We start from the raw sequence: 27,477 nt of genomic DNA on the forward strand, positions 1-27,477 counted from the left end.
GCTGGCAGTATTGGGGCTCGCTGTATTGCAGTAGTTGGAGTACCGAAGATTTTTTGAGGTAAGTGATTCATGAAAGGTATAGGTTACTGTTAGTCCGGGCCATTCTTTTCTAGGGATTATTGAAAGTCAGATTGCGCCGCGATAAAAAAGAATTATGTGTCAGTTTAGTGATGATCAGAATAAGTAAAGAGAGAAATGTCTGAGTACGTTCAGTTTTGCTCAGCTGTTTGAAAATCAGGTAACGTAAGAGGTTTACCAGCACTGTCATTCTTAATTTTTCTAAGGGGATGTTCAATAGGAGGGGTGTAGGAGATGGACAGAGACAAGAAGAAAGATGAGATGGACTAATCGAAGACTGGAATAGGTATATAATCAGTCACTACCAGGTCTCTCTTCTTCGGCCAACTATTCGCATGATTCCCTTCGCCGATCTACGGAGTGTTTCATGTCGTCGTATTGGTCTTTTATAGCACGCACATTGGTCGACACTTCCCAATAGTAAATTGCGGGACGTGAAAGCTCTTCCCTGTTCTTAGACCTCTTCCTCCCGAACTCGTCGTCGGGAGGAGGTAATTTTAACTAGACTCCAGCCAGGGCATTGTCTTTTTAGCCATCGACATCTTTTAGGCGGCGATCCTCCCCCACTCTGTCCCCACTGCTCTCAATTGTGGACAGTGAGACACCTTTTACTTGAGTGCCCCTATTTTACTCCGTTACGCGCCCGTCTACAGCTGTCACCTGATATATCTTCCATTTTAGCAGATGACATGAGATCAGCCGATCGCGTTCTCGAGTTCGTTAGTGCCAGTGAGATGACGTGAGTAATTTGACGTTCTTTTTGGGGACAAACAACCCCCTTCTATAGTGGTTTTCTAAGCTTTCCTTCTGTTGATTTACCCACTTTTTTGAGTTTTGCTCCCATTGCTGCTAGTTTCCAGTTTCGTTTTTTTAGCTTTTCCCAAGTCACAGACCGGGCGCTAATGACCGTAGCAGTTTTGCACCCTAAATCCATAACAAAGAAACAAACAAAAATGCCAGATACTCAGCTCGTAAAATTACAAGTTTGCTGGCTTCTGTATATTTTTGTAGATATCGATAATTAGTGTGTCACTGTAGTGGCTTGGAGTATCTGTTGCGGTTCTTTCTCAGTTTCCATCCTGTTGAGGTTGGTCAGAGCTCTATGTATGGTGTCCAATCTTCCTTGATAAGCTTTGTGCTATATACAGATTTAAACAGGCTGTTAATATATGTTGCAAAATTCAGCTGCTTTACTCGCATGTCTGTCTGGAGCAGTGAGATCAGTTTTTGACTGCACACGGACTCTCTCGCTCTCTATGCGTAACGAAATCCGCCAATCGGCGCGAAATAAAAGCCGAGTTCGGGCGCAGCCATTCATTAGGCAGCATGCCTCCAATTGATGAGGGCTTCGCGGAACTTTCCCCCTCCCCTACGCCCCGCACCACCCCACCACCGCCCTGCGCAGCACACCCTCCCCTCCCCTCCCCTCCCCTCCCCTCCCGCGGGCGCCGTGGCTCCGGCCGGCGGCGGCGTCCTCTGCTGCAGTCGTCTCGGCGCCCACTCGCAGGCAGCAGCAACCAGCAGCAGCCCAGTAGCAGCCGAAGCCGCCGCAGACAGCCCAGCCGCGCACCCCCTGCTGCCGCCTAGCGGGCCTCCTCGCAAGCTCCTGCAGCAGGTGAGCGCCCCGCGCAACAGCTGCCTTCCCTTCCCTTCCCAGCCACTGTGCAGTCGCCCTGCGACAGCCGCCGCGTCAGGCCACACCCCCTGGCAGCGCACGCTAACCCGCAGAACACGCCACCTGCTTGTTGCAGTCACACTTTTGGGCGGGCCCAGAGGTTCTCGATGCACAGGTATCATCGAGAACTGAAGGAGCTCTAAGGCTGTGGACTGAATTATTATAAGAAATGCAATCTGCCAACCCCTTTTTTTAAGGCTACATAACACAATCACTAAAAGTGGTACCCTTGTAGGATCACTTTGTTGTCCATCTTTCTGTCTGTTAAGAACCCTTTTCCAGAGGAGAAGGTAAAAATAACTAGTTCAAATGTATGTCAAATAATGTCTAAAAAATTCAAGCTTCTAAGTCTGTGCAATCAAAAGGTGCGACCAAGCACGACACGTACTTTGGTTCTTGAGAGCGTACTCATCAAAATCTACAGCGTACTTCCAGGTGATCTACAATTATGAAATTTGATAAGAAGCAAGGTTTCACAGTAGAAGTAATGGAAAATTTTGATAATTGGAAATTTGTAATTTTATCACAAAATTTTTGCCGTTTGTTGTCCATCTGCCTACATGTCGTCCTGTTAAGGTCAATTTTTTCTCAGGAACGGATATAAGAACGAAGTTGAAATATATGTCACACGGTAAGTTCTATGGTCCCTTGGTTGTGTGAAAAAATATAAGCCTCTAAGTCAAAGGAGTTAAAAGATACGGCCATTTATGTCACGAATTTCGACACTCTAAAATTCACTCATCAAAACCTGTAATTAAATATCTGTATACATAAGTAAATTTCTGCAGAACCCTGAAAACGCGAATCCTACTAACACTTTATGTATCCCAAGACCCTTCTTTAGTTGGCGCAATACATTTATATTTTCAACAGTACATATATCCTAGGAAACCTGATAGCTGAAGTAATTGTTATTCAGGACAGGGCAGCTGCAGATTTCATAACGCAGTAGATAAAAAAGTTACACTGATGAAATCACAAGTGTATTACGCCAGTTGGAGATGAGTAAAACTCCGAAACGCGATTTAGCGAAAATAAAGCGGTACAATAGAAGTTGTCGGATGTTGTACTTCTTGAAGCAATTGAGTATCACGTTATCGGATAACTCAACTAAGGAAAAAGACTTCTCGTTTCACATAAGTGGATCACAAACTGTCGGTAGCACTCGCGACTAGAACGAGAACAATTGCTGGCTGATCTCGAAGAAGCTCTGGATTTTCCGATGAATGTTCGTTTCTGTTTGTTTCCTGCTGCGTCTTACTACGGGAATCTAGGCAACTCCTTTCATTTTGTCCTCTTGTTGTACAAAAATGAATTATTTCTTTCCATTGAGAATGAGAACGACGTAAAATTAAAAGAACATTGTTCCCATCTGTCTATTTTAAATTAGTACTTTAATCGATACTACCAGCTCATCTCGAGCGCGTACTCGGAGTAGATGTGAACACATCATCGACGCGAGCAATTCAACGACAATAAACACACTCTACAAGCAGCGAGTAGAGTAAACTAGTGATTTAAAATACCAGCCTGGTGGAAACGATGTTGCCCTACAAGAGAATGTTTTACACCAGATCTATATTGTTTGTATTTTCAGTAATACAACACAAGAGGGTTTAGATAAGAACTCTTCCACTATTTTAAAGAAAATTATTATAAGAATGCAAGGGGATAAGAAAATCGAAAAACGTTTTGGTGAAAATACTGAAGTTATATGGTTTCCAGATTAATTTTAGAGTTAAGTTTTCAAAAATATTTTAACTTTTGGTGTAACAGAAAAAGTAAGTATATGGATATATATCCCTGCAAATGAACGTGGATAAAATTGTAAACTGAGAATTAACGTTAACTGTAATGGGGCCGTCCATAAATTCCGTCGCAGATGTGCCACAAAGAGGGGAGAGGAATGGACTTAAAAGACGCAGGCAGTCAAAATACACTTCCCGAGGACGGAGGGCTTGCACGAGTAAAGGCAGCTGCGGACTGTTGCGTACGCAGCCACAAACAACTAAGCTGTTTTTGGGGTATGTATTCGATTCCTTTTTGGTTCTCAAAAACAGAGATCTCAGTTCCATAAAATTCTGGATTGCGTTTGTCACTGCTGTCTTGTATCCTGGGGCGTTATCAAACAGTTTTATATTATGCCTTATTTAGCTGAAGAAACTGCACTATAATCATGTTGTCTATAAAACTACATAACGGACACTTAAATGAGCTGTTCAAGGGTAAGAAAAATATTCCTGATCACCTAGCACCAACAGGATACAGTTGTACTGGGTAGAACCATGAAACCGCTAAAAATGGCCGTATCTAGAAACACACACCCCTGTTACTATTATTAATAGATAACTAAAACCACAAAATGATGTAAACTGATAAGAGCATTCTGCAAGTGTTCAAGTTCTTCGTTAATTCTCCAGGGTTCTTTGGCCTCTTCATTTTCTAGGATTATCCCTGTGCTGTAGATACAGTGAGGAAGTCGGAGGTTTTCCCTTGTATAAGAAGATTCTCCCCATCTCATAAAAAGGGAATCATTAGGCACTATTCGCCAGACTCTCTTTGGGCCATAGAATGTTGAAAAGGCCGACAAAACAGTAGCGAGAGATTTGTACAAAACATTTCGATTTATTGTTCCTGACGGAAACATTTTCTGGAGCATGAGGAACAGCGAAAATATTTCAGGTCGAATTTTCTTTCATCAACCCAAAAAGCATATCTACTTTTCTTAACACTAAAGTGGCGGATACGGCACCACAATAGTCTTAATTAAAACAACAGAAAGTTCCAGGTAGTGTGTTCACAGATTGCGGATATTTCGACGTAGAGAACTCAACGTGTCCTTTTCACCTTTTCGTTAATACATTTGAATCTATTGAGGGAATGCGCATTAACGCAACAAAAAAGCAAATCAGTTACTTCACAGTGTTCGTAGCAGACGCGACGATACTGCTGCGATAGTGAAGAAAGACTATTCTCTTTATAGAATAACTTTTCGCAGTGCATTATACGGCGAAAATGTGCGGAATAAGCCACTTAGAAAGAATGAAACTCCTACAATCAATACTTGATCAAATAAAAGAATAAACTGGTAGCCAAGATCGCAGGAATTCTTTTTATTCCATAATTACCGGTTTCGGCGAAACTAAAGCCGCCATCATCGGATCTTAGGACACATCCAGGTTACAACATCTTGGTCCTAAGATCCTATGATAGTTGCTTTAGTTTCGCCGAAACTGGTAATCATCGAATAAAAATAATTCCTGCGATCTTGGCTACCAGTTTATTGTTTTACAAGCATCTAGGCCGCTCCCACATGAGCACAATGTGATCCCTACAAACTTGATCAAATTACTGAAGTTTTTGTGGGCATTTGTAACATAGTACTACTTCAGTAACTGTAACAGCATTTACTACTTCAAATTGTTTGATAGCTCCCTGACCGATACAAAATTCACCAACTGATCTACCCGACCCAATATGCACACGCACTGTTGCAGAAACAGCCTTAAGCGCCCTTCATAGCATCTGTGTGCTACGGCGAATCCGTACGCTGTCGCCATCTGTGACAGTGTCGATATCGCCGTTGCGCTGAACACCAATAAAGGAAATACAGTACCTGGGTGGTGAGGCTCAAATCTCGTCAGTGAACTTGATTCCATAGCGTCAGTCGAAATGTTTTTATTTTAGAAAGGCACTACGAGTTTTGTGACTCTAGCGGTCATGTGCCTGTACATTAAAATATGTTTATATGGTGCCACACATTGTTCAGCCATAACATAATGACCATCTACTTAAAAGCGTGTTGGTCGACTTGTGGAACTCAATTCAGAAGTGATTCTGTGTGCCATGGCGTCGACAAGTTCTTGATAGGTTTCCAGAGGTTTCCGGCACCAGATGGCTATGCATAGGTTACACACATTCCGTAAATTACCTGTGGCTGGTTTGTGGACGCTGAGCCGACAACCGTTAGCCTCCCAGTTGGGTTTCATCGGGTTCAGATAAGCTGAATTTGGTGGCCAAGACATAAACGTCACTTCACTAACATGATCGTCAAATTATTGCAGCAAAATTCTGGCCTAGTGACACGGACAGTTATTCTGCTGGAAGATATCATCACTGTTGAAGAAGACATCAAGCATAAGGGGTTACAGGTAATCCGTAATTGTGGTATCGATAGCTACAATGCCACAGTGTAGGTACAAGTCCCGTAATTGTGGTATCGATAGCTACAATGCCACAGTGTAGGTACAAGTTCTTAGGTTGACACTACGACACTGACGACAGTGTGCTCTAGCCGGCGCTGTGCAGCTCTACGAGCTCCGCTCCAGATTCTCCCCAGTTGTTCAAGAGCAGACGACCAACCAACTTAGCTCATACTCCATAGGGGGCTAGCCATTACAGACTTTGCCTTTGTTACTTCAATGATAGTTTGTCCAACTACTAGTAACTCCTAGCTTTGATACATGGATAACGGCTTCGCACCTACGTGCTCATCTTTACCAAAAGTTACGTATATGTCATGACTATTATTCTCTATTAAATGTATTTTTACTTACTGGCAGTACCGAGATTTTTACCTCACCTGCTCCTAATCGCTTCCTACATTCGACCTACCCTTCAGTTTGCAGGAGCAGACCCACGTGCCACCTTCCAGGTGGGATACAAAAGTAATGTTTGCGTAGTCCACACCGTCACGGTGCCTTCGATTACTAACGCAGGTCCCATGGAGCGCAGGTGAATGTCCCAACAGTAACATAATGCTGCTCCCACTGGCCTGCGTCCGTGGCGCGCTGCGTGTCTCGTGCAGACGTTTGCCTGAATAACAGCGTATCTGGGCATGACCATCAACCTGGTTTAACAATAACTGGATTCATCTGACCAGGGGACACGATTCCATTGATCGGCGATCTAATCTCGATGATCCCGTGAGCACTGTAATCATAATTGACGATGTTGTTAGGTCAACATGAGAACACGTAGGGTTCCCCCCTGCTGCGGAACACCATGTTTAACAGTGGACGCTGAACGGTGTGACCCAAAACATTTGTGCCTGCGCCAACACTGAACACTGTCGTCAGATCTGCCACAGATTGCCGCCTATCCCACGGGTAAGCCTCCGGTCCCTACCTTGTGTGATGAGGTTTGGACGTCCAAATTCTTATCGTCTACTCGTGGTTTCAGTATCCTTCAACGGTTTTCCTTAGAAGCTTTCCACAGTTGCACGAGAACAACTGACCACCTTCGCCGTTTCCACGATGCTCGCTCCCAGGCACTGGGCAATGACAGTCTGACTTTTGTCAAAGTCGCTTAAGTCGACGGATTTTCGAATTTGCGCCACTTATCGTCGCTAGAATGATTTCCCATTCGTCTCTGCTCATATCAGTGCCACCAGGCAGCATACATGTTCACGGTGGGCAGTGGACATAATGTTTTCTCTCATCAGTGTATAGCTTTCTGTTGCTCGGTATTGCAAGAGAGAGAGAAAGTGTGTGTGTGTGTGTGTGTGTGTGTCTGTGTCTGTGAGAGAGAGGGAGAGAGAGAGAGAGAGAGAGAGAGAGAGAGAGAGAGAGAGAGAGAGAGAGAGAGAGAGAGGGAGAGAGAGAGCGCGCGCGAAAGGGAGAGAGAGAGAGCGAGAGAGAGAGAGCGAGAGGGAGAGACAGAGAGAGACAGAGAGAGAGAGAGAGAGACAGAGAGAGAGAGAGAGAGAGACAGAGAGAGAGAGAGAGCGACAAAGCAAAATGGGATGTGCACGCAAAAAGCAACGAAATTAAGACGCAGAGGAACGACTGATCAAATACCTTTTCTTTTTGTCACAAAGAGTGTGACTCAGAAACGCTTTACAAAGGAGCGATTCCCTCGGAAACGGTAAGTAAAATCGACTCTCGCGCCCTAATGTTAGCAGTATTTACGTGTTTAACTGCATCAGGTACTCTATACATACTTCAGTCACCTATCTTTGTAGGTATTAGGGGCAGCGACTGAGATTAACTACATATTTTGAAGAATACTGTATTTTATTCTTGTTGGAATTCTTGTTTGGAATTCACATACTAATACCATTTCTTAAATGTTTTGCGAAAGCTCGCAACATTGCAGATCAACGTTAGCACTTATGGAGGTGCAAACAAATTTAGCGCCTACCAAAGTCTCTATACTGGGAGGAGTTTGAAGACAAACGGTAAAAGAAAAGAAAGAAACGTTCTAACTCAGTATGTAGGAGGCCGAAAATAGTAACTTCAGGATTTGAAATACTTAGTGGCTTTCTGGAAACATCCCCCAGGCTGTGGCTAAGCCATGTCTCCGCAATATCCTTTCTTTCAGGAGTGCTAGTTCTGCAAGGTTCGCAGGAGAGCTTCTGTATAGTTTGGAAGGTAGGAGACGAGGTACTGGCGGAAGTAAAGCTATGAGGACGGGGCGTGAGTCGTGCTTGGGTAGCTCAGTTGGTAGGGCACTTGCCCGCCGAAGGCTGAGGTCCCGAGTTCGAGTCTCGGTCCGGCAGACAGTTTCAATCTGCCAGGAAGTTTCATTTAAATGTTTACTTATGTATAATTCTTTTGTGCATGTTCATCAGCAGAGTCACATAAGACCAAAAATCAAAGACTAGTTTTCATACATATGCGAAATTTTAATCATGTGACACCATAAAGCTCAGAATTGCATTGACGTAAGAGAATCGTTACGTTTAAAATAGGGAATGAGATTTCAGAACGAAATACTCGCAACAATTTGATACCCTGGCATTATCCAAGACAGGAAAATAAAAAAGTAAATATTCAAGGCTGTGTCACAATTTTACGATGCAAGTGTAAGTTCTCTATATTTTGCCTAACTGAATTCTGCCAGTTTTTAGTACAAATACAAGGCAAAAGAGGTGCCCTTTTCCAAGGGAACAATCCTGACATCATGCTTAATCAAATAAAGGAAAACTCATAATTCTAAATTTAATCCCTCCTCTCAACTACAAGAAAAATGCGAAGAGTTGTAGTTCCGTTTCTAAGCATGTGGGGCATGGTTCGTACCAGTTAATAGAGATAATACTACAGATTCCCTGTCGCAAGAAATTAGTAAAACACAAATAAAGTTTGTTCCGCTCTTTTACAAAACTTCGCACTTCTAATGCAGAAGGACAAAGATGCTTCCATCAGGTTGGCAAATGGAAATTTCAGTGGACAAGGTGGCGCTTCATACAGAGGTAGGTCGTCAAGAAGACGGTGTAAGTGAAAATACGAGTGGCACTTCTGAGCGAATACGGGCATTAAAGTTTCGTGAGTGGCCTATAACTATATCTTTCAGTTACGTCTTACTGATGAAAGCGGTAGAATCGTAAAACCCATGCTAGAATTCACGACAATGCGAGACGCCTTTTAATTAAGACATGGAGTCGTCATATCTAATCCTTACTTCTGAGAGTTTGTGAGTCTAATTAACGTTGTTGTATAACAGTATTTATGTGGATACAAATTTCAAGTGTAAACGAATACACTCAAAGATAAAAGGCTCTAGTAATTTTTTATCTTTGTTGCAGATATCGATTTTAGCACGTAGTAATGCATATAAGAAGAATATTCACCATTGTGGGTAATTTCATTTTACATTTTGCAATATGGTTGTACTGAACCTGTAGTTACAGATTTTGTCAGATACACTCACAATAATTTTGGGATGATGAAAATAAATCATATGAACATGTAATGACAGTGACTACACCCTTTGATGAGCCTAAAAGCGTTTTGGAACCAACATCAGAACAACAAATTTTTGTTTGAATGTAAGACCTCATTATGTGCAATTGGAGATCGCTGATTGGTCATGGAGATAACCTTCATAACAAGTTTATTTGTCGTTTAAAGTAAAACGTAGAACCATACCAGTAGCTTATTAGTATTTTTCCTAGTACTCACCACAATCCATTTCGAGAATTAATGCTCATTTTCCAGTGTGTTCTACCACATTTTCTTATTACGGTACCTCACGCAAAGAGCTAAGCGCATAGTCTCAAAGTCACAGGCTTTGAAAAACCAATTGCATGAATGTCAGCGTCTAGTAGTCTGTATGCGTTTCATGTTAACACGTTCTATGACACAAATTCTGCGCTCAGGCAGCTGAGGGCGTACAAAACCAGTGGTGCAATCTAATCCTACATTGAAGTTTCCATTGCCACCTTCCATGAGAAACAAAGCAGATGTAAATAAATGACAAAGTAAATATTTGCCATTAGTTTTATAGGAGAGCCCAATCATTGCCTAGAATTTTCATGTTAATACTATTTCACTAACGTTTTACGCGAAAGCTGTGTCATGTTAGAGATTAACCTTTGCACTTGCGGAGATGGAACTAATGTCTGACGCCTACAAAAACATGTTTATTCAGAAAAGTTTGAAGGCAGGCAATAAAATGACAAAAAAGATTTATATGTTGCTGAGATTGCTTATTTTGAAGGGCTTCAGTCACCTAAACAGTAAACTCTTAATATGTATAGCTTTCTGAAAGCAACACTTCATTTACGAGACGTCTGTGTCGTGTACATCAGGGAGGGTCACATAAGACTAATAGTCGAACATTTTTACGTACTGACGTGTAATTTTAACCTTTTCGCACCACTGGACTGAGAGTTTAACTGACATAAAAATTTCGCTATGTTCCAAATAAAGTGTGCGATTTCAGACTCCAATAAACATGACCATTTGAATTCCTATGTTATAACTGGAGGAAAATTAAGATATAACTCTTCAGAGCTGCGCAACCTTTTTAGTGTGCATATTAACACTTCATGTTGCCTCTTTGTTAATGTAAGAGATAGCTAATCAAATATATTAAGTGTGACTCGTAAAAGAAGTTCAGAGTTTATGGTCCCGTCGACGATGGGGTGATTCGAAACGGAGTGTGAGTTCGAATGGGGCGTTTGGCCTTTTTATTTATTTAAATGTCAAGTTCCGTAGAACCAAATTGAGGAGCAAATCTCCAAGGTCATGGAACGTGTCAGTACATGAACTTACAACATAAAAAGTAATAACAGATAAAAATAAATGTTCATGAACCTGAAAGGAAATCGGTCCATAAGTTTAAGCAAACTCTATCAGCAATACAACGAAAATCACCTTAATTTTTCAAGGAACTCCTCGACAGAATAGGAGTGACCCATGAGGAAACTCTTCAGTTTCAATTTGAAAGCACGTGGATTACTGCTAAGATTTTTGAATTCGAGTGGCAGCTTATTGAAAATGGATGCATCAGTAGACTGCACACCTTTTTGCATAAGAGCTAAGGAAGTCCGATCCAAATGGAGGTTTGATTTCTGCCGAGTATTAACCGAGTGAAAGCTGCTTATTGTTGGAAATAAACTAATATTGGTAACAACAAACGACATTAAGGAATATACATATTGAGAGGCCAATGTCAAAATACCCAGACTCGTGAAAAGAGGTCGACAAGAGGTTCGTGAACTCACACCACTTATTGCCCGAACTGCCCGTTTCTGAGGCAAAAATATCCTTCTAGAATGGGAAGAGTTACCTCAAAACATAACACCATACGACATAAGTGAATGAAAATAAGCAAAGTAGACTATTTTACTTGTCGAAATATCACTCACTTTCGATACCGTTCGAATAGTGAAAATGGCAGTATTAAGTCTTTGAACAAGATCCTGAACGTGGGCTTTCCATGACAGCTTACTATCTATCTGAACACCTAGGAATTTGAACTGTTCAGTTTCACTAATCATATGCCCGTTCTGAGAGATTGAAATGTCAGGTTTTGTTGAATTGTATGTTAGGAAATGTAAAAACTGAGTATTACTGTGATTTAACGTTAGTTTATTTTCTACAAGCCTGGAACTGAGGTCATGTACTGCTCTACATGAAACCGAGTCAATGTTGCACACAACATCCTTTACTACCACGCTAGTGTCATCAGCAAACAGAAATATTTTAGAGTTACGCATAATACTAGAGGGCATATCATTTATATAATACTCTACGAACTGTGGATCAAGGCAACAGGCAGATTCCATATTCCTAAATTTCCGGAAAACGTTTGAAACAGTGCCACAAAGCCTACTGTAAAAGCAGTTACGAACTATGGAGTAGATTTCCCAGATATTTGAATGGTCGAAGACTTCGTAAGTAACGGAATCCAGCATGTTGTCCTCGATGGCGAGTGTTCATCAGAGACAAGGGTATCGTCAGAGGTGTCGCATGGAAACGTGATAGGACCACACTTATTCTGTATATACGTAAACGACAGGATGAGGAGAAATATGCAGCTGTTTGCTGATGGTGCTGTGGTGTACGGTAATGCGTCGCCCTTGAATGGCCGTAGGAGGATACCAGATCACATAGCCAAAATTTCTAGTTGATATTATCAATGGTAGCTAGCTCTAAATGTAGAAGCATGTACGTTACTGCGGAAGAGTAGAAGAAACAAGCCTATAATGTTCAAGTACAGGATTACTAGTGTGCTGCCTAACACATCCACTTGGGTTAAATATCTAGGCATAACATTGCAAATGGAATGAGCATGTAAGGGTTGCTGTAGGAAAGGCGAATGATCGACTGGAGTATATCGGGGAAATTTTAAAGGAGACGGCATCTAGGACTGCAGTGCGACCCATCCTTGAGTAGTGTTAGAGTGTTTGGGATCCGTACCAGGTTGGATTAAAGAAAGGCATCGAAGCATTTCAGAGTCAGACTGCTAGATTTGTTTACCGGTAGATTCGAATAACATGAAAGTATTACGAAAATGCTTCGAGAACTCGAATAGGAATCCCTGGAAGGAAAGCGACGTTCTTTTCGATGAACACAACTGAGAACATTTACCGCACTAGAAGCTGACTGCACAACAATTGTACTGCCGTCGACGTATATTTCGGGTAAGAACTTCGAAGTAAGATAAAGGAAATTAGGGCTCATACGGAGGCATTTAGACAATCGTCATTCCCTCGCTCTGTTTGCAACTGGGACAGGAAAGAAAATCATTAGTAGAGGTACGGGGTGGTGGTGGTGGTTGTTGGGATGTTTAAGGGTGACTAAACAGCTAAGGTCATCAGTCCCCCAGGTACGGGGTACGCTCCGCCACGCATCATACGGTGGTTCCCAGTATGTATGTAGTTGTAGATATAGAGTGAATCAGACAGTATCCAATTGTCATAATCGACCCAGAAACAAATCAAAAAATCGTAAACTGACTGATCAAAAAGGGATTTGAGTACCGTTATTCTCGAATGCAAACTACTTTAATTTGTTCGTCTCTCAATTAGAGGAGAAAAATGTTTTATGTCCACGCACGCTGATTCGAGCGCGTTCTATGTACAACGGATTACTTGACTTGTAGGGATCTATAGCGGAAACTAAATTGTCAGTGTTAAACGTTGTGTAACTGTATATAAGAGTTTGGGAAATGGGTAGCAGAATTATATTAACTTTCTTCGCCAAACGGAATAATATTTCCAGCTATGTACGATATGAAGCGTATTCTCTCTGTGTCGCTGGTGTATCGAGTATCTGGCAAATGGAAAATGTAAACTAATAGAATTATATTTACAATGCAGTTCCGTAGAGTAAAACGTGTTGTTATTAAATAAAGTAATTTTGATTAAATTGGGGAAAAATTAAGTTACAGCTATTACATATGTTGCGCCACGGTGTTTTCTGGCATTCACTGTCGTGCATATCTGTCGCGGAAATAAATTCCACTGTTTGAAAGAGGTGGTAATTACTCTCTTATAAACAAATACACTGTGACAGCCAGCTCTCTACATCTACATGAATACTCCGCAAATCACACTTAAGTGTCTGGCAGAGGCTTTATCGATCCACCTTCACACTAATTCTCTGTTATTCCACTCTCGAACAACGTGCGGAAAAAACGAACACGTGCCAATTCTGATCTAGTTATTGTTTTATTCTGGTTGCCAAGAATGACCTCTACCCTAATAACTCACAGAAACTATCTGCTTCAATTTTGCGTACAATATAAACTACTTCTACCAGCAACATACACGTCAACTCCAATTGTATTTAGCCTATCCTTCCTGCCCAGCGTTTGGTCTTTCGCAAATATTTCTGCTAAACTAACCTCTGGCTTTCGACAGCTTTCAGGGCCTATAACGATTTGAACAAGCAGTGCTTTTATTAGCGCTTGGGACTCTGGTACTTTCCCAACAAAGCTATGACAGTTTAGAACTGTTATACCGATGGTTCCTGAATATGCGTTCTTCTTGTGTTCGACCAGCACCCTTTGAGACTGAAGCCCTTTTTGCGATTCTCCGACAGCTTCTAATCTAAAAGAACTCCCAGTCCACTCCACAAAGACACGGCTGCCCATATAGCCGTCAGCTGCGTGTATTGGTCTCGTGACCCATTTAGCGGAACCCGAAACCGAACCAATCTACGGAGCAAGCCGAGGAATCTGCAGCCCACATGGTCGCGGAACCGTCTGAGCCTCCACTCGGCTCTGCACCAGAGGTTTGCAATGAGTCCCATCGAATATACTCTAAATAGTGAGCTCTGATTTCATGTCGCAATTGGGACTGGCAGCCTTTACCACTTCTGATAGCCACTCGAAACCAGAGAATCTCTTCCGATTCAAAGCGACACACATCATTGGGACCGAAATGAGTCACAACCCGCAGTTGGCTGCACCCTGTGCTCTTCATGGGACCCACTCCTCGTCTCTAATGATTCTACCTCGACCCTTTGCTGTTCCTTATCTATATAAACGATTTGGGAGGCAATATGAGCAGACGTCTTAGGTTGTTTACAGATGACGCTGTCGTTTATAGTTCTAATAAAATCATCATAGGGTCAGAAAAAAGTTCAAAACGATTTACAAAATATATCTCAGTGGTACGAACATTGGCAGTTGACCCTAAATAGCGACAAGTGCGAGGTCATCCACATGAGTGTTACAAGAAATCCGTTAAACTGCAGCTAAACGATAAATCACTCAAATCCTAAATGCCATTAATTAAACTAAATACCTAGGGATTACAATTACGAAGAATTTAAATTCTAAGGAACACATAGGAAATGTTGTGGAGTAGGCTAACCGAAGACTGCGTGTTTTTGGCAGGACACTTAGGAAATGTAACAGATCTACTAAGGTGACTGCCTACACTACGCTTGTACGTCCTCTTTTAGAATATTGCTGCGCGGTGTGGGTTCCTTACCAGATAGGACTGACGGAGTACGTCGAAAAACTTCAAAGAAGGGCAACACGTTCTGTATTATCGCGAAATATGGGAGGGAGTGTCACTGAAATGATACAGGAGTTGGGCTGGACATCATTGAAAGGAAGGCGTTTTTGGTTGCGACGGAATCTTCTCGAGAAATTCGAATCACCAACTTTCTCCTCCGAATGCGAAAATATTTTGTTGGCACCGACCTACATAGGGAGAAACCATCCCCACGATAAAATAAATTATATCAGCGCTCTTGCGTGAATATATAGGTTTTCGTTGTTTCCGCGTGTTATACGAGATTGGAATAATAGAGAATTGTGAAGGTGGTTCGATGAACCCTGTGCCAGGCACTTGAATGTGATTTGCAGAGTATCCATGTAGATGTAGGTGTAGCTGTAGATGTATCCTTGCTTTCTTCCCCTCCTTGCCCGCCATATCCCTAAGTGGAGCCACAACGTGCCTAACATTGGAGCTCCCAGTTACCAAAAATCCCACCATCTGTGGTTGCCTGGATATTGCTGGTGGAGAGGTTTCCTCTGAAACAGGGCTAAGTCCATCTCCTCCTACCTTTCTCCAACTATCTGCTCTTCCCCCTTTCTCCGTCCATCTCTTCCTCTTCCCTCTCTGTCTATCTCTTCTCCTTTTCTTTCTGTGGCCATCTCATGCCTTACCTTCTCTCTGTCCATTTCCCTTTTCCCTCTATCTGTACATCTCCTCCTCCACCATTTGTGTCCATCTCCTCCTCTCCCTCTGTCTTCCCTCTCCTTCCCTCTCTCCTCTCCCTCAGTTATTACCCCCACCCGAACAGGAGGTTGCTGGTTCTTACCTGCACAGTATTTCTTACCTGCACAATATTTCTTATTACCTGCACAGTATTTCTTACCTGCACAGTATTTCTTACCAGCACAGTATTTCTTACCTGCACAGTATTTCTTACCTGCACAGTATTTCTTATCTGCACAGTATTTCTTACCTGCACAGTATTTCTTACCTGCACAGTATTTCTTACCTGCACAGTATTTCTTACCTGCACAGTATTTCTTTCCTGCACAGTATTTCTTTCCTGCACAGTATTTCTTTCCTGCACAGTATTTCTTTCCTGCATAGTATTTCTTTCCTGACAGTAGTTAATATATGTACTAAGGTAGGTTGAAATTGATGCAGGGGTTTAGGAGGAGCTTAATACCTGTGGCTTTGCCCGTGTACGCGCAGATCATATATATGTCACATATTTAACGCACTTCATACATATCTGTACAAAAATTTCATCCGTATGTCTAGGGAATTTCACCCTGCAGTTTCTTTTCCACACAGATCAATGTTTGACTTCGAATGTCCTAAAGTATGTATCTTGCAACAATAAAAGGTTGTAGATACATCCAGTGATATATGTGAAGACTGTATGCGAAATGTTTTTCCAATAGTGTTTGAAGTAAACAAGTAGTAAATTAAAATTTAATGCATAGTGGGGTCAGGTTTCACTTATCTCAGTGTTTATGACGACGCATCCCCTAAAATACATTTTAGGCAACGTCAGGCAGCTGAAAAACGCTAGACAGGTGTGTTAGTCAAAATTATCACAGGAACATTTCGACGGCACACGTGTTTCGGCGGAAATCTGCTGGCACGTAGTAGGCATGTGTTGCTGGTTGCTGTTCTAACTGTTGGCAGGCGTTGCGCTGTTAACTCATGGGGCTGAGCGTCTTCCGTCAATGCATCTAAATGCATTATCTAAATTAAAACTTGATTACATTACCTGCTAATCTTATCTTCGTGGCTTTCTTGGAACCACATTCTCAGAATTCTGAATTTGCTTCCAATATTCATACAGTGACAAATCTACAAAACTGTCGTGTCTGTCTGTTCGACTACACACGCTTCTACAAAACTACTAGACGAGTTTTCATCGGGTTTTCGCAGGAAAGTGAGCGCAGCTTGTAGCGCCGTATAGGCTTTAGTTCATGAAAATCGGATCACGGAATAAACGATATAGTGATTTATAGTTTTATCTAAAACCACCGTATCTGTATGTTATCTGCAAACGTTTTTTTACATGCGATTTCTACAGGAAACTTCAGCATAGCTTGGGGCACCGTATAGCCTTTATTTCATAAAAATGGGATCGCGGACAAAAGACGTCGTAACTGAAAGTTTTGTTCTTACTAATACTACAAATGCAAGTGACTCTGTCTCTTACGGTTTCATGAATAATCTGCTGAATCAATTTCAGTTAAATTTTGAATGGAGATAGCTTGAACCCAGAAGGAAGAACATAGCCTGCTTTACAAAGTGTGTTGAACAAGACACTTATTGATTTGAAGAAATATTACGCGCAGTAAGAAAACATAGGAGGGTTGGAACTTTAATAGTGGCAACTATTTATTTACAGCTCGTATAAAAGAGATACTGTTTCAAAGTTTTACAGACCTTCAAAGTAGCGGCAGACATTATGTATAACCCGTTCCCAGCGATGTGGAAGTCGTAGGATACACTTAGCAGTACCAGTTGTGTTGAAAGTTCGAGCGGCGCAGTCTATTGCCCGATGTATTTGCAGCAGTTCTGAAGCGAATGCCGTCAAGTGTTTCCTTCAGTTTAGAAATAGAGTTGAACTCACGAGGGCTTAAGTCAGGGGAGTGCAGTAGGTGGTATAGCACTTAGCAACCCAATAAGTCAAAGAAATCAGTAGCAGCTTGTCCTGTACGTGCTTGGGCATTGTCCTGCAAAATTATGATCTGGTCCTGCAGAAAGTGTCATTATCTCTGTCTCTAAGCTGGTTGTAGGTTGTGTTCCAAAAATGAACAGCACAGAGACAGAAGTGATGACACTTTCTGCAGGATGCAATGGATCCTGATGCAGTTTGCAATTCCTGTGCGATGGTCTGGACTGCCTATTACACATTACGGCCTTCTTCAACTGTCGGCGGTCTATGTCAGTCAACAGACGAGATCGGCCTGTGTGCTTTTGTGCTGCAAGTGTTCCTTCACGTTTACACTTCACTATCACATCGGAAACAGTGGACCTAGGGATGTTTAGGAGTGTAGAGATCTGGCGTAAAGAAATATGACACAAGTGACACTCAATGCTCTGACCATATTCGAAGTCCGTGAGTTCCGCGGAGCGCCTCATTCTACTCTCTCGCGATGTCTAATGACAACTGAGGTCGCTGATATGGAGTGCCTGTCAGCATCTACCGTTTCTTCATTTGTCGTCGGCGTTGTCGTTGGTACTGTGAGACACCGTTATACCAAGAGGAAAGACGCGTCGATCTTAGAGCATGACATATGATGACCTTAAGCCATTGACAACATACAACGGTCACGGTAGCACCTGATTCCAGAACAGCAGCAGTAGCTAGGATCTACGAACTATCCCCTCTTGACCAGCTCCGCAAAACTTAACTCGTAACGAAATCCCTTCAAAACAAATTGTCATAACGATCGTCTATAAAGGCTTCGTACAACGAGAAGAAATGTTACAGTTTATCGAATAATAACAGATACGACCAAACTGTCTTGTCTCTTCTGATTTATTTAACATAACTTCGTGCACAGTTTCATTCGCATTCACCACACTTTTACCGAAACCATTTTATTAACAGTTTTGGTTGCTTGACACCAACAGTCAATGATAATGATACAGCTTTTCTCCTTTTTAAGAAAAGAAGCCCGCTCTCCGCGATATAATAAAAAAAGGTCTCAATATTGCGTCCCTCGTGAGATGCGAATAGACTTATCCCGGAATTGACCGCCCTGAAGGTGTACTCAGTTTAATGACCACTCTTCGTTATCCGCTATTTCTCGTAACTGAATGTCCATTTGTTAGTCTGATTATACACTGTAGCTATTTAAAATTCTCCCCTATATTTTTCAAAACGCACAATCAGCACTTCTTTACTTTTTTTTTCTAAGAGTAAACGGAAAAAAGACGCCGTATCATCGGCTTTGTCGATATAAAGCAAAACAACTTAATATGCCCAATTTTACCTCTTCTTATAGGATCGGCCACCTTACTCACTAATTTACTACATATTATTTCCAATAACACTAAACAGGTATCGCCATTATATTTTAATGGTATTCAAAAGCATGTTACTATTATTATGACCGACCAAATCGTAACAAATCGCGCCGCGTGAGTTTTTAATGATAACTTTACGCTATTCAAGTTCTGTTACAGCTATCTTGACTTGTAATGTTACAAGCAGGTGGCAGTAAAATGCACCTAATATGGAAAACGTGTGTCTCTTGGGATGTCCGGATACTTTTGATCAGATAGTGTACGTGCTTGTAATATGTATGTATAAAAGGAGAGCGTACCCCATAAAAATATCCATAAAGGCGTTTTAAGATTTCATTAATAATTTGTACTTTATTTTTATATGGTCCTTGTACATTATTTTACTCTTATTGCAAATTAAATTCGGGGAGAGCACCAAAATTCGTCTGTTGATATATTGTCTATTCAATTTTGAAAGTCATCTGCCTTATAGATCAACAAAACTGTGTCACTAGAGAAACTGAGATCGTTCAGGTATTTTAGATGAACAAGAATTACTTCTCGTTTTCCCAGTTCAAGTACCAGAAAAATTCCTCGAAAGCTATTGAAAATAGTTTTACTATTTTATTTGCGTGTTTAACCTGATGAGATTAAGCCTTTAAAGCCATCTCTTACAACAAGTTTGGTATCATTATGTTATGTCAGAAGCACAATATGAATAAAATCGTGGTCACATGTAAGTTTAATAAAATGGTGATAATAGAATTTAAAAGATTTCAAGAAAAATTTAGATGAGTACTACGACAGTGGGAATGGCATCACTGACCAAGAACCAACTGTCCTAGCGGGACTGCTACTACCCCTGCTACTACTAGTAATACTGCCAGGGCTCTGATGATGGTAGTATACCCGTAGTGGTAGTGGTGGTGGTGGTGATGCTGCGGAGCTGGCACACACAAACGGGTGATCAAATCTGATATTATCTAATACAGCGAGTTATGAGGAAGAGGAATTCAGATAGACTCCGCTAGCGAAATAGTTGAAACAGTTGTAATAGGATTATGGTAACGTACAGAACAAAGACAGGCATTGTTGTAGTTTTAGTCCATTTGTCATAACCAGTCCTTCGATGTTATTCAGTACTCTGATACAGTGTGGGAGATTGTCCAGCAAAAAGGATTTTTGGTGTTAGGGATTCTCCCTGACTTAAAATTTTGAATTTGTCGCTGACCTGACAAAGTCTAATGGTAGCCGTAGCACTGACATATAATAACATCAGTATTCTAACGTATCTTGGTTGGATGAGTTGTTTCTTGAGGACCGTCACTGCAGCTTTTGATGAAACGGAGTTTAAAGCTGGCTTACATAATCACTCCTAGTTCTATAATTTCCGCCATGAGTTGAAAGCATCCCATTTTGCTGTCTCCATTTCTAAAAATTAATTTTCTGGAGCAAAACACAATATTTGTTTTGAAACGTCTTTTGACCAGTTCTTTTGTGAATAACGATATATAAACGACTAGATTTTTTGCCACAAATAATTAATTATCCCTTCATTTACCTTCTGTCATCAAAATAAACAATCTGAAAGACATTTATGACAATCTTTCAGAGCATGCGATGGCGATACAATAAGTCTGAGAACACAATGAATACCAAAATAGTACACACAGATGGGGGCAAAAATGCAAATCGCATCGAACGTGCTTTCATAGATCAGGCAACACAAGCTTTTGGATGTTATAAATTACCTGAGGGACTGTATACTCGTACTGTCAGTAATACTCTCCATTCCTGATTATGGTGATCCTATTCTCTAACGACTTTTGTGTGATACCTCACATTAGTTGTAACGGACGACGAATGCTTGTATGCGGTACATTTGTGATGTACGCTCTTTAGACCACATCACTCCTGTTTATGAACAATCATCATGGTTATGTGACGATAAGCGTAGAGAATATCATACTCTGTGTTTGCTGTATCGCCTTTTCAATCATTCCACTCCTTCCTATTTATCTTTAATCTTTACTACTATCGAAAAAAACAATGCTTGTTCTCAACGAAATAAAACACACTACACGACACTGCCATGTTTTCTTCATCATATTCTGTATCAGGACTCCGATTCTGGAACAATCTTCCTGAAAATACGAGGGTGAGTCAATTGAAAAGCTTAAATTTGTAATGAGAAATCGAAATTTCGAGCCGTTATCCTGTAAGTTGGTAAGCGTGCTACGAAGAGCGTGCAGAATGGCCTGTAGGTAGCAGTATAATGCAGATGCACACATACAGTCGCAGTATCAGTATGAAGATGGCCGCCGCACTTGCGACTTGCACCAGGACAGAACAGAGTTCGGTTTTTGCGTAGTGATGGTGTGAAACCTATTGAAATTCATCGACGAATGAAGGTTCAGTACAGTGATGCATATTTGTCACAGCAGCAAGACTACGAATGGAGTAGGAAGTTCGCAAATGGTGTGACTTCAATGGAAGAGGCGCCTCGTTCAGGCCAGGTAAAACGACTTGTGACTCTACAGAACATTGCAGCAGTTGAAGCCATAGTGAAGAAAAACCGCCGAGTGACACTGAATGACATTGTAGCATGTTTACAGATTAGTCATGGGTGAGTACACAACATTGTGCATGATGTGCTCCAGTTTCATAAAGTGTCTGCGAGATGGGTGCCACGGTAGCTGACTCCTGAAATGAGAGAACGATGTGTTGAAGCTTGTGAAGAACTTCTTCGGCACTTTGAACGAAAAGGTGATGGCTTCCTTGCAAGAATCATTACTGGGGACGAAACCTGGGTTCACTTCCACCAACCGGACAACCGGAAACTAAGATACCGAGCAAGGAATGGTGCCATTCCTCATCACCAAAACCAAAGAAGTTTCGAACAGAACCATCAGTAGAGAAGGTTGTGTTGACTCTCTTTTGGGACGAAAACGGAGTCATTTTGGAGCATTACACGCCTAGAGGGACCACCAGTGCATCACACACAGATCTTCTAGAAAATCATCTGCTGCGTGCAATAAAATCAAATCGACGTGAATTGCTGTCAGCAGATGTCCTTTTGCAACATGACAATGCAAAGCCCCACGCTGCCCGTACAACAGTGGCAACAATCACGACCTGCATTTTGAGTGTCTTCTTCATCCACCATACTCACCAGACCTTGCCCCCAAGTGATTTCCACATGTTTGGACCACTCAAAGACGCAATGAGAGGAAAGAAGTACCGTTCTGGTGGAAGAGGTACGCCACGCGGTGCATGAGTGGTTGCGCGGACTACCAAAAGAATTTTTTTCTAAAGGAATTTATGGACTTTGTAAGCACTGGATGACTTGCATTGAGCATGGGGGAGATTACTTTGAAAAGTGGTACAGCCTTATACTACTTCTGCACAGTAAATAATATTTAAGAAAATATTTAAAGGTTTTCGTTTGACTCACCCTCGTATTAGAGAAATTGAAATCTTATACAACTTCAACAGACAGCTAATGGCCCACTTTCTAGCATAGTAGCTATCTTTCCTTCCAGCTCACTCTCACTAACCCTCCATCCATCACCACTTTTCCCTCCACTTCCTTGTCTACAGAGTTCTCTATTGAAATTCTCTTCTTTCCTAGCAGTCATTGTTATCTTCGTTCAAATCCTCTCTTCTTTCAGAACTCCTTCTGCTTCTTCTCATACGAAACAAGGCTGCAAAAGTGCTAAACTAATCATTAGTCTTAATGCCTTCCTTATTATTATTATTATTGTTATTAGTGTTACTATTAATATTATTACTGCACGTGATTACGTTTGGCAAGAATATAAATTATTATTATTGAGTTTGTTACGTAATAGCTAATAAACATCATTATTAATTTCTCCCTTAGTGTTACTACTATTATTATTACATTTCCAAATGTTATTATATTGCCTGATGTTTTTATAATTGTGACTTATATTTTTTCTGGATGTGTTGTTCCTGGTCCGATGAAAGAGAAGGCTTTAAGGCCCTAATCTGATCAGGCTAAAAAAGCAATAGATAAATCAATAAATAAAATGACGTTGCGAATGAGGTGCTATGAGGAATGGAGCAGATGAACCAAAGACGAAAGAAAACATTATAGGGCAATACACACTGTGATGTTATCAATGTATTGGTATACGAAGTAGACAGTGTCAAGAGAATTTTATACAAAAAATAACACGAATGAAATTGATTCACAATATATATACCGGATGATCAAAAAGTAAGTATATAATTGAAAACTTAATAAACCACGGAATAATGTAGAGAGAGGTAAAAATTGACACACATGCTGGGAATGACATGGGGTTTTATTAGAACCGAAAAAAACAACCCTATATTGCTAGAAGCGTGAAAGCTCTCTTGCGCGCGTCGTTTGGTGGTGATCGTGTGTTCTGCCGCCACTTTCGTCATGCTTGGCCTCCCAGGTCCCCAGACCCCAGTACGTGCGATCATTGGCTTTGGGGTTACCTGAAGTCGCAAGTGTATCGTGATCGACCGACATCTCTAGGGATGCTGAAAGACAACATCCGACGCCAATGCCTCACCATAACTCCGGACATGCTTTACAGTGCTGTTCACAACATTATTCCTCGACTACAGCTGTTGTTGAGGAACAATGGTGGACATATTGAGCATTTCCTGTAAAGAACATCATCTTTGCTTTGTCTCATTTTGTTATGCTAATCATTGCTATTCTGATCAGTTGAAGCGCCATCTGTCGGACATTGTTTGAACGTTTGTATTTTTTTGGTTCTAATAAAACAGCATGTCATTCCAAGCATATGTGTCAATTTGTACCTCTCTATCTACATTATTCCGTGATTTATTCAGTTTTCAAATTTATACTGACGTTTTGATCACCTGATATATCACTTGGGACTGTTCGGCAACCCCTTTTGTAGGTCTGCTTATGGAGGAGGAGAAGGAGAAGGAGAATAAGAAGAAGGCATGTATCATATAATGTTGGGATGTCCCAAAAAGACAGAAAGCATAGATTGGACACTAAACCAAATGAGAGCTACGGGGACAAAAGCCCCGACTGCGTGACCACTTTTTTGTAGCAGCAGACGTTAGGGTGTATAAACTCATATTCACGGCTCTCAAGGATTTAAGAATATCGCTCTAACCAGCTAAGTCCAAATCTAGATTTTGCGGGTACAACAGGTAGGAGGAGGAGGAGGCTATTGGCAAGACGGTGGTGGTGGTGGTTAGTGTTTAACGTCCCGTCGACAACGAGGTCATTAGAGACGGAGCGCAAGCTCGGGTTAGGGAAGGATTGGGAAGGAAATCGGCCGTGCCCTTTCAAAGGAACCATCCCGGAATTTGTCTGAAACGATTTAGGGAAATCACGGTAAACCTAAATCAGGATGGCCGGAGACGGGATTGAACCGTCGTCCTCCCGAATGCGAGTCTAGTGTGCTAATCACTGCGCCACCTCGCTCGGTTTGGCAAGACGGGACCATAGGCGAGGGCGGCCACTCCTAGCGGCCAGAGCAGAAACTAAGTATTTGCATTGCCTGGGCGACGGATCCCATTTACCTGATACATCGGAAGACAATTCGGACACAGAGAGTGAAGTGTATTTGTACACCTTATTTAAACAAAATAATACACTTTCTGTTGTACCAGACTTCAAATTTTACACATGCATAATCGTAGCTTATACATACCAGTTTTATAAAATTTATACTTCTTTTGGTTTAAACGCATTGAAATTCGAACACAGATAATAATTAAAACTGACAGTTGTTGCTGTTGTGTTTCAACCATGACTGGTTATATAGTTATGAAACCAAAAGACAAAATAAACAAAGAAATCTCTTCTCGCCTGTACTGGCCACAGTTAGTGAGTTTATTTCAACACAATTATACCTGTCCCGATTCAGCTGGTTGCTTTCGTATATCAGTGCTCGTTTTTAACTAGGCCTCGAGATGACTACAATTAGTCCTAACTTTCTCTGTTCATTTCCTGACATTCCAATTTGTTACAGATTGGGTCTTAAGTGAGCTGTAATATGCAACTAAATAACCATTACCGTACATGACGGACTATCAAAAATGATGTAAGACTAGCAATCCCCGCCAAAAGAACTCTATTAGTGTGGAGCATAAGTTTTAATTGGAGGAAGAAAATTTCTGAATAAATACGCTAGAGCACACCTTCGTATGGAAGTGAATTATGTGTGGATTCTGTGAAAACCGGAAAAGAACGGAATCGAAGCGATCGAGATGCGTTGAACAGAAGTTGAAAAAACAATGGTTTGATAAGTTAAGAAATCGGGTGGCTGTTCGTAGAATTTGCAAGGAAAGGAGTGTGCTGCAAACAACTAGAAGGGACTGTTGACAGGACATGTGGCAAGACGTGAAGCAATTACTTCCTTGTTATTACAGTGAGCTACAGAAGGGGGAAAACGGTAGAAGAAGACAGATATTGGAACGCGTGTAACTAATAATTGTAAGAAAATTGTCAAATATACAACAAAAAGCCACAAGAGAATGTGACTGATCACTCACTGTTTACACTAATTGGTCATATAATAGACAAACATCCTAATGGATGACCACAAATGCCATTCCTGTCGTCAGTATATTAGTAAAAAATAGATAGATTAAAAACAGGCAAAAAGATATAGAATTACTCTCTCTCTCTCTCTCTCTCCCTCTCTCTCTCTCTCTCTCTCTCTCTCTCTCTCTCTCTCTCTCTCTCTCTCTCTCTCTCTCTCTCTCTCACACACGCACACACGTAGACCAATGCAGTCAAACGGAACTGGGAAAAGTGGTAATACTTGCAAAAACAGATGACACTAACCACAGAAAACGGCAGTTAAAGAGTTGTTTAGGAAAAGGTAGTGACTACAAGGAAAACAAACTTTCCTCCGGTTTCCCACATGAAGGAAAGCTGTTAAAAATAATGAATTAGAAGCTGATCTGTAAGTACTTTCCCCATTTTTTAGAGAAAACTTTCGCAAACTGTTTTAAATCTATAACCTACTTGTGACAACGAAAAACTCGTGTAATTTTCCATGGCATCCACTGAAGATACCGTGCTAAAAAAAGCGAAAAATATCTGGGACCATACGTCCGACAAAAAGTTAATGTTCTGTATGCAGAAGACTTTTTCTTGTAAACCACTGCAATTTAAATAACTGACTGCTTTCGGCTTGAATGGTTCTCTGAAGTGAAGAAGTTGGCAACGCATTCTAGTCAGAAGATTGAGGAGGAGTAAGAAAAGAGGGAAATGAGAACCAGACAACTTTTTAGCTCTCTTGCTGCTAGAAATCCATTGAGACATTATTTTCTCATGTGTCCTAATTTTTCATTACTTATTCATTTCCACGGTCCTCCACGTTATGGATAAAATTTTAATGTATTATTCTCTGAATTTCAGTACTTTTTATTCTTTCCCCTAAGTTGCGAGATCTACAACTAACTTTTCATTTTCTTACTTTGTGGTTCATTTAGTAATTTTAGTTTAAATGGTCCACCTGACACTAATTCAACAAACACATTGTATACTAATCACCTCATATAATGATGTGAAGGATTTATTAGTAATTTTAACTTTTCGACTGAAGGCAACATTAATTTTCCCGGCGCTTGCTATTCTGTTGAACGAATGGTAGGACTGACTCTCGTTCTCTCATCTCGCACACGTCTGATTCATTTGCAGTCGGAGGAGATCTCTTTGCATTCATTGAAACAGAGCTAGCCTGGCGCTGCCTGTTTACTTTTTCTCGGTTCTTCTACGTCCCCGTTGTTCTTGCGGAGTGAGTGTACAGTGAAAGACGGCATACCAAATGAGCCGTGAAGCTATGAATTTCCGCCCGAGACTTTCTCTTCGGTTGCTGGCTTTTTAACCACCGTTCCGTATCGACGTTATCGGAAACGGTTTGTGATTTGCGTTGGAAGTTTCTTGTTTTCCTGAATTTCCCTTCGTGCAATACATTTTTAGCGTGTGTTCTCATAATATATCGCTTGAGAATATGGAAGCAGGCAATCTGTAGGGTGCTTCCGTGTTCTCCGACGCTGAAGATCTCGCTCACACATCAGTTTATTTTCAGTGTCCACATCTTACATTCAGCTTCAAACGACGATACTATTTCTGCCGTTAAGAGACTTCGGCCATAAGGAAGCTTAGCGGCGAAATCGATGAAACACATAGCGGATATATTCCTCTGATTTATTTTCTTCCAGCAAGATGAATCTACCACCTCTTTCATGTGTTAATGAGGCAATAACTTTCGTTCCTTCTCGTTGAAAGTCAGTATTGTTATCATTCGTCTGTATATTAGTGAATTCTTTAGCTACACTACATGCCACAGCAAGTCTTACCATCCACGAACACCTAATAGGAAACACGTGCAATGTTCATATCTGCGACATATGTGATTGCCTAAAGAGAAATGTTGTTGTGGCCACAGATATATCGGGTAACGGGAGACTGAACAGTGCAAATAGAAACAACAGCAAAAAGAACTAGGGCCGAGAAGGTTGTGAGGAAAAACGGGTAAAGGAAGAGAAATGG

At 41.3% G+C, this 27,477-nt stretch overlaps 1 protein-coding gene across 1 annotated transcript in view; it reads left to right on the forward strand.

Moving 5' to 3' along the window:
- Positions 1–1,417: 1,417 nt before the first annotated feature.
- The window catches only part of LOC126278893 (calbindin-32), a 1,341,317-nt gene continuing 1,315,257 nt past the window's right edge, over positions 1,418–27,477 (forward strand). The window contains exon 1 of the mRNA XM_049979167.1: positions 1,418–1,693. Coding sequence (XP_049835124.1) covers positions 1,418–1,693 — 276 coding nt within the window. The remainder of the gene's footprint in view (positions 1,694–27,477) is intronic.

The sequence above is a fragment of the Schistocerca gregaria genome, chromosome 6 (assembly GCF_023897955.1).
Source record: "Schistocerca gregaria isolate iqSchGreg1 chromosome 6, iqSchGreg1.2, whole genome shotgun sequence".
NCBI classification, from domain to species: Eukaryota; Metazoa; Arthropoda; class Insecta; order Orthoptera; family Acrididae; genus Schistocerca; species Schistocerca gregaria.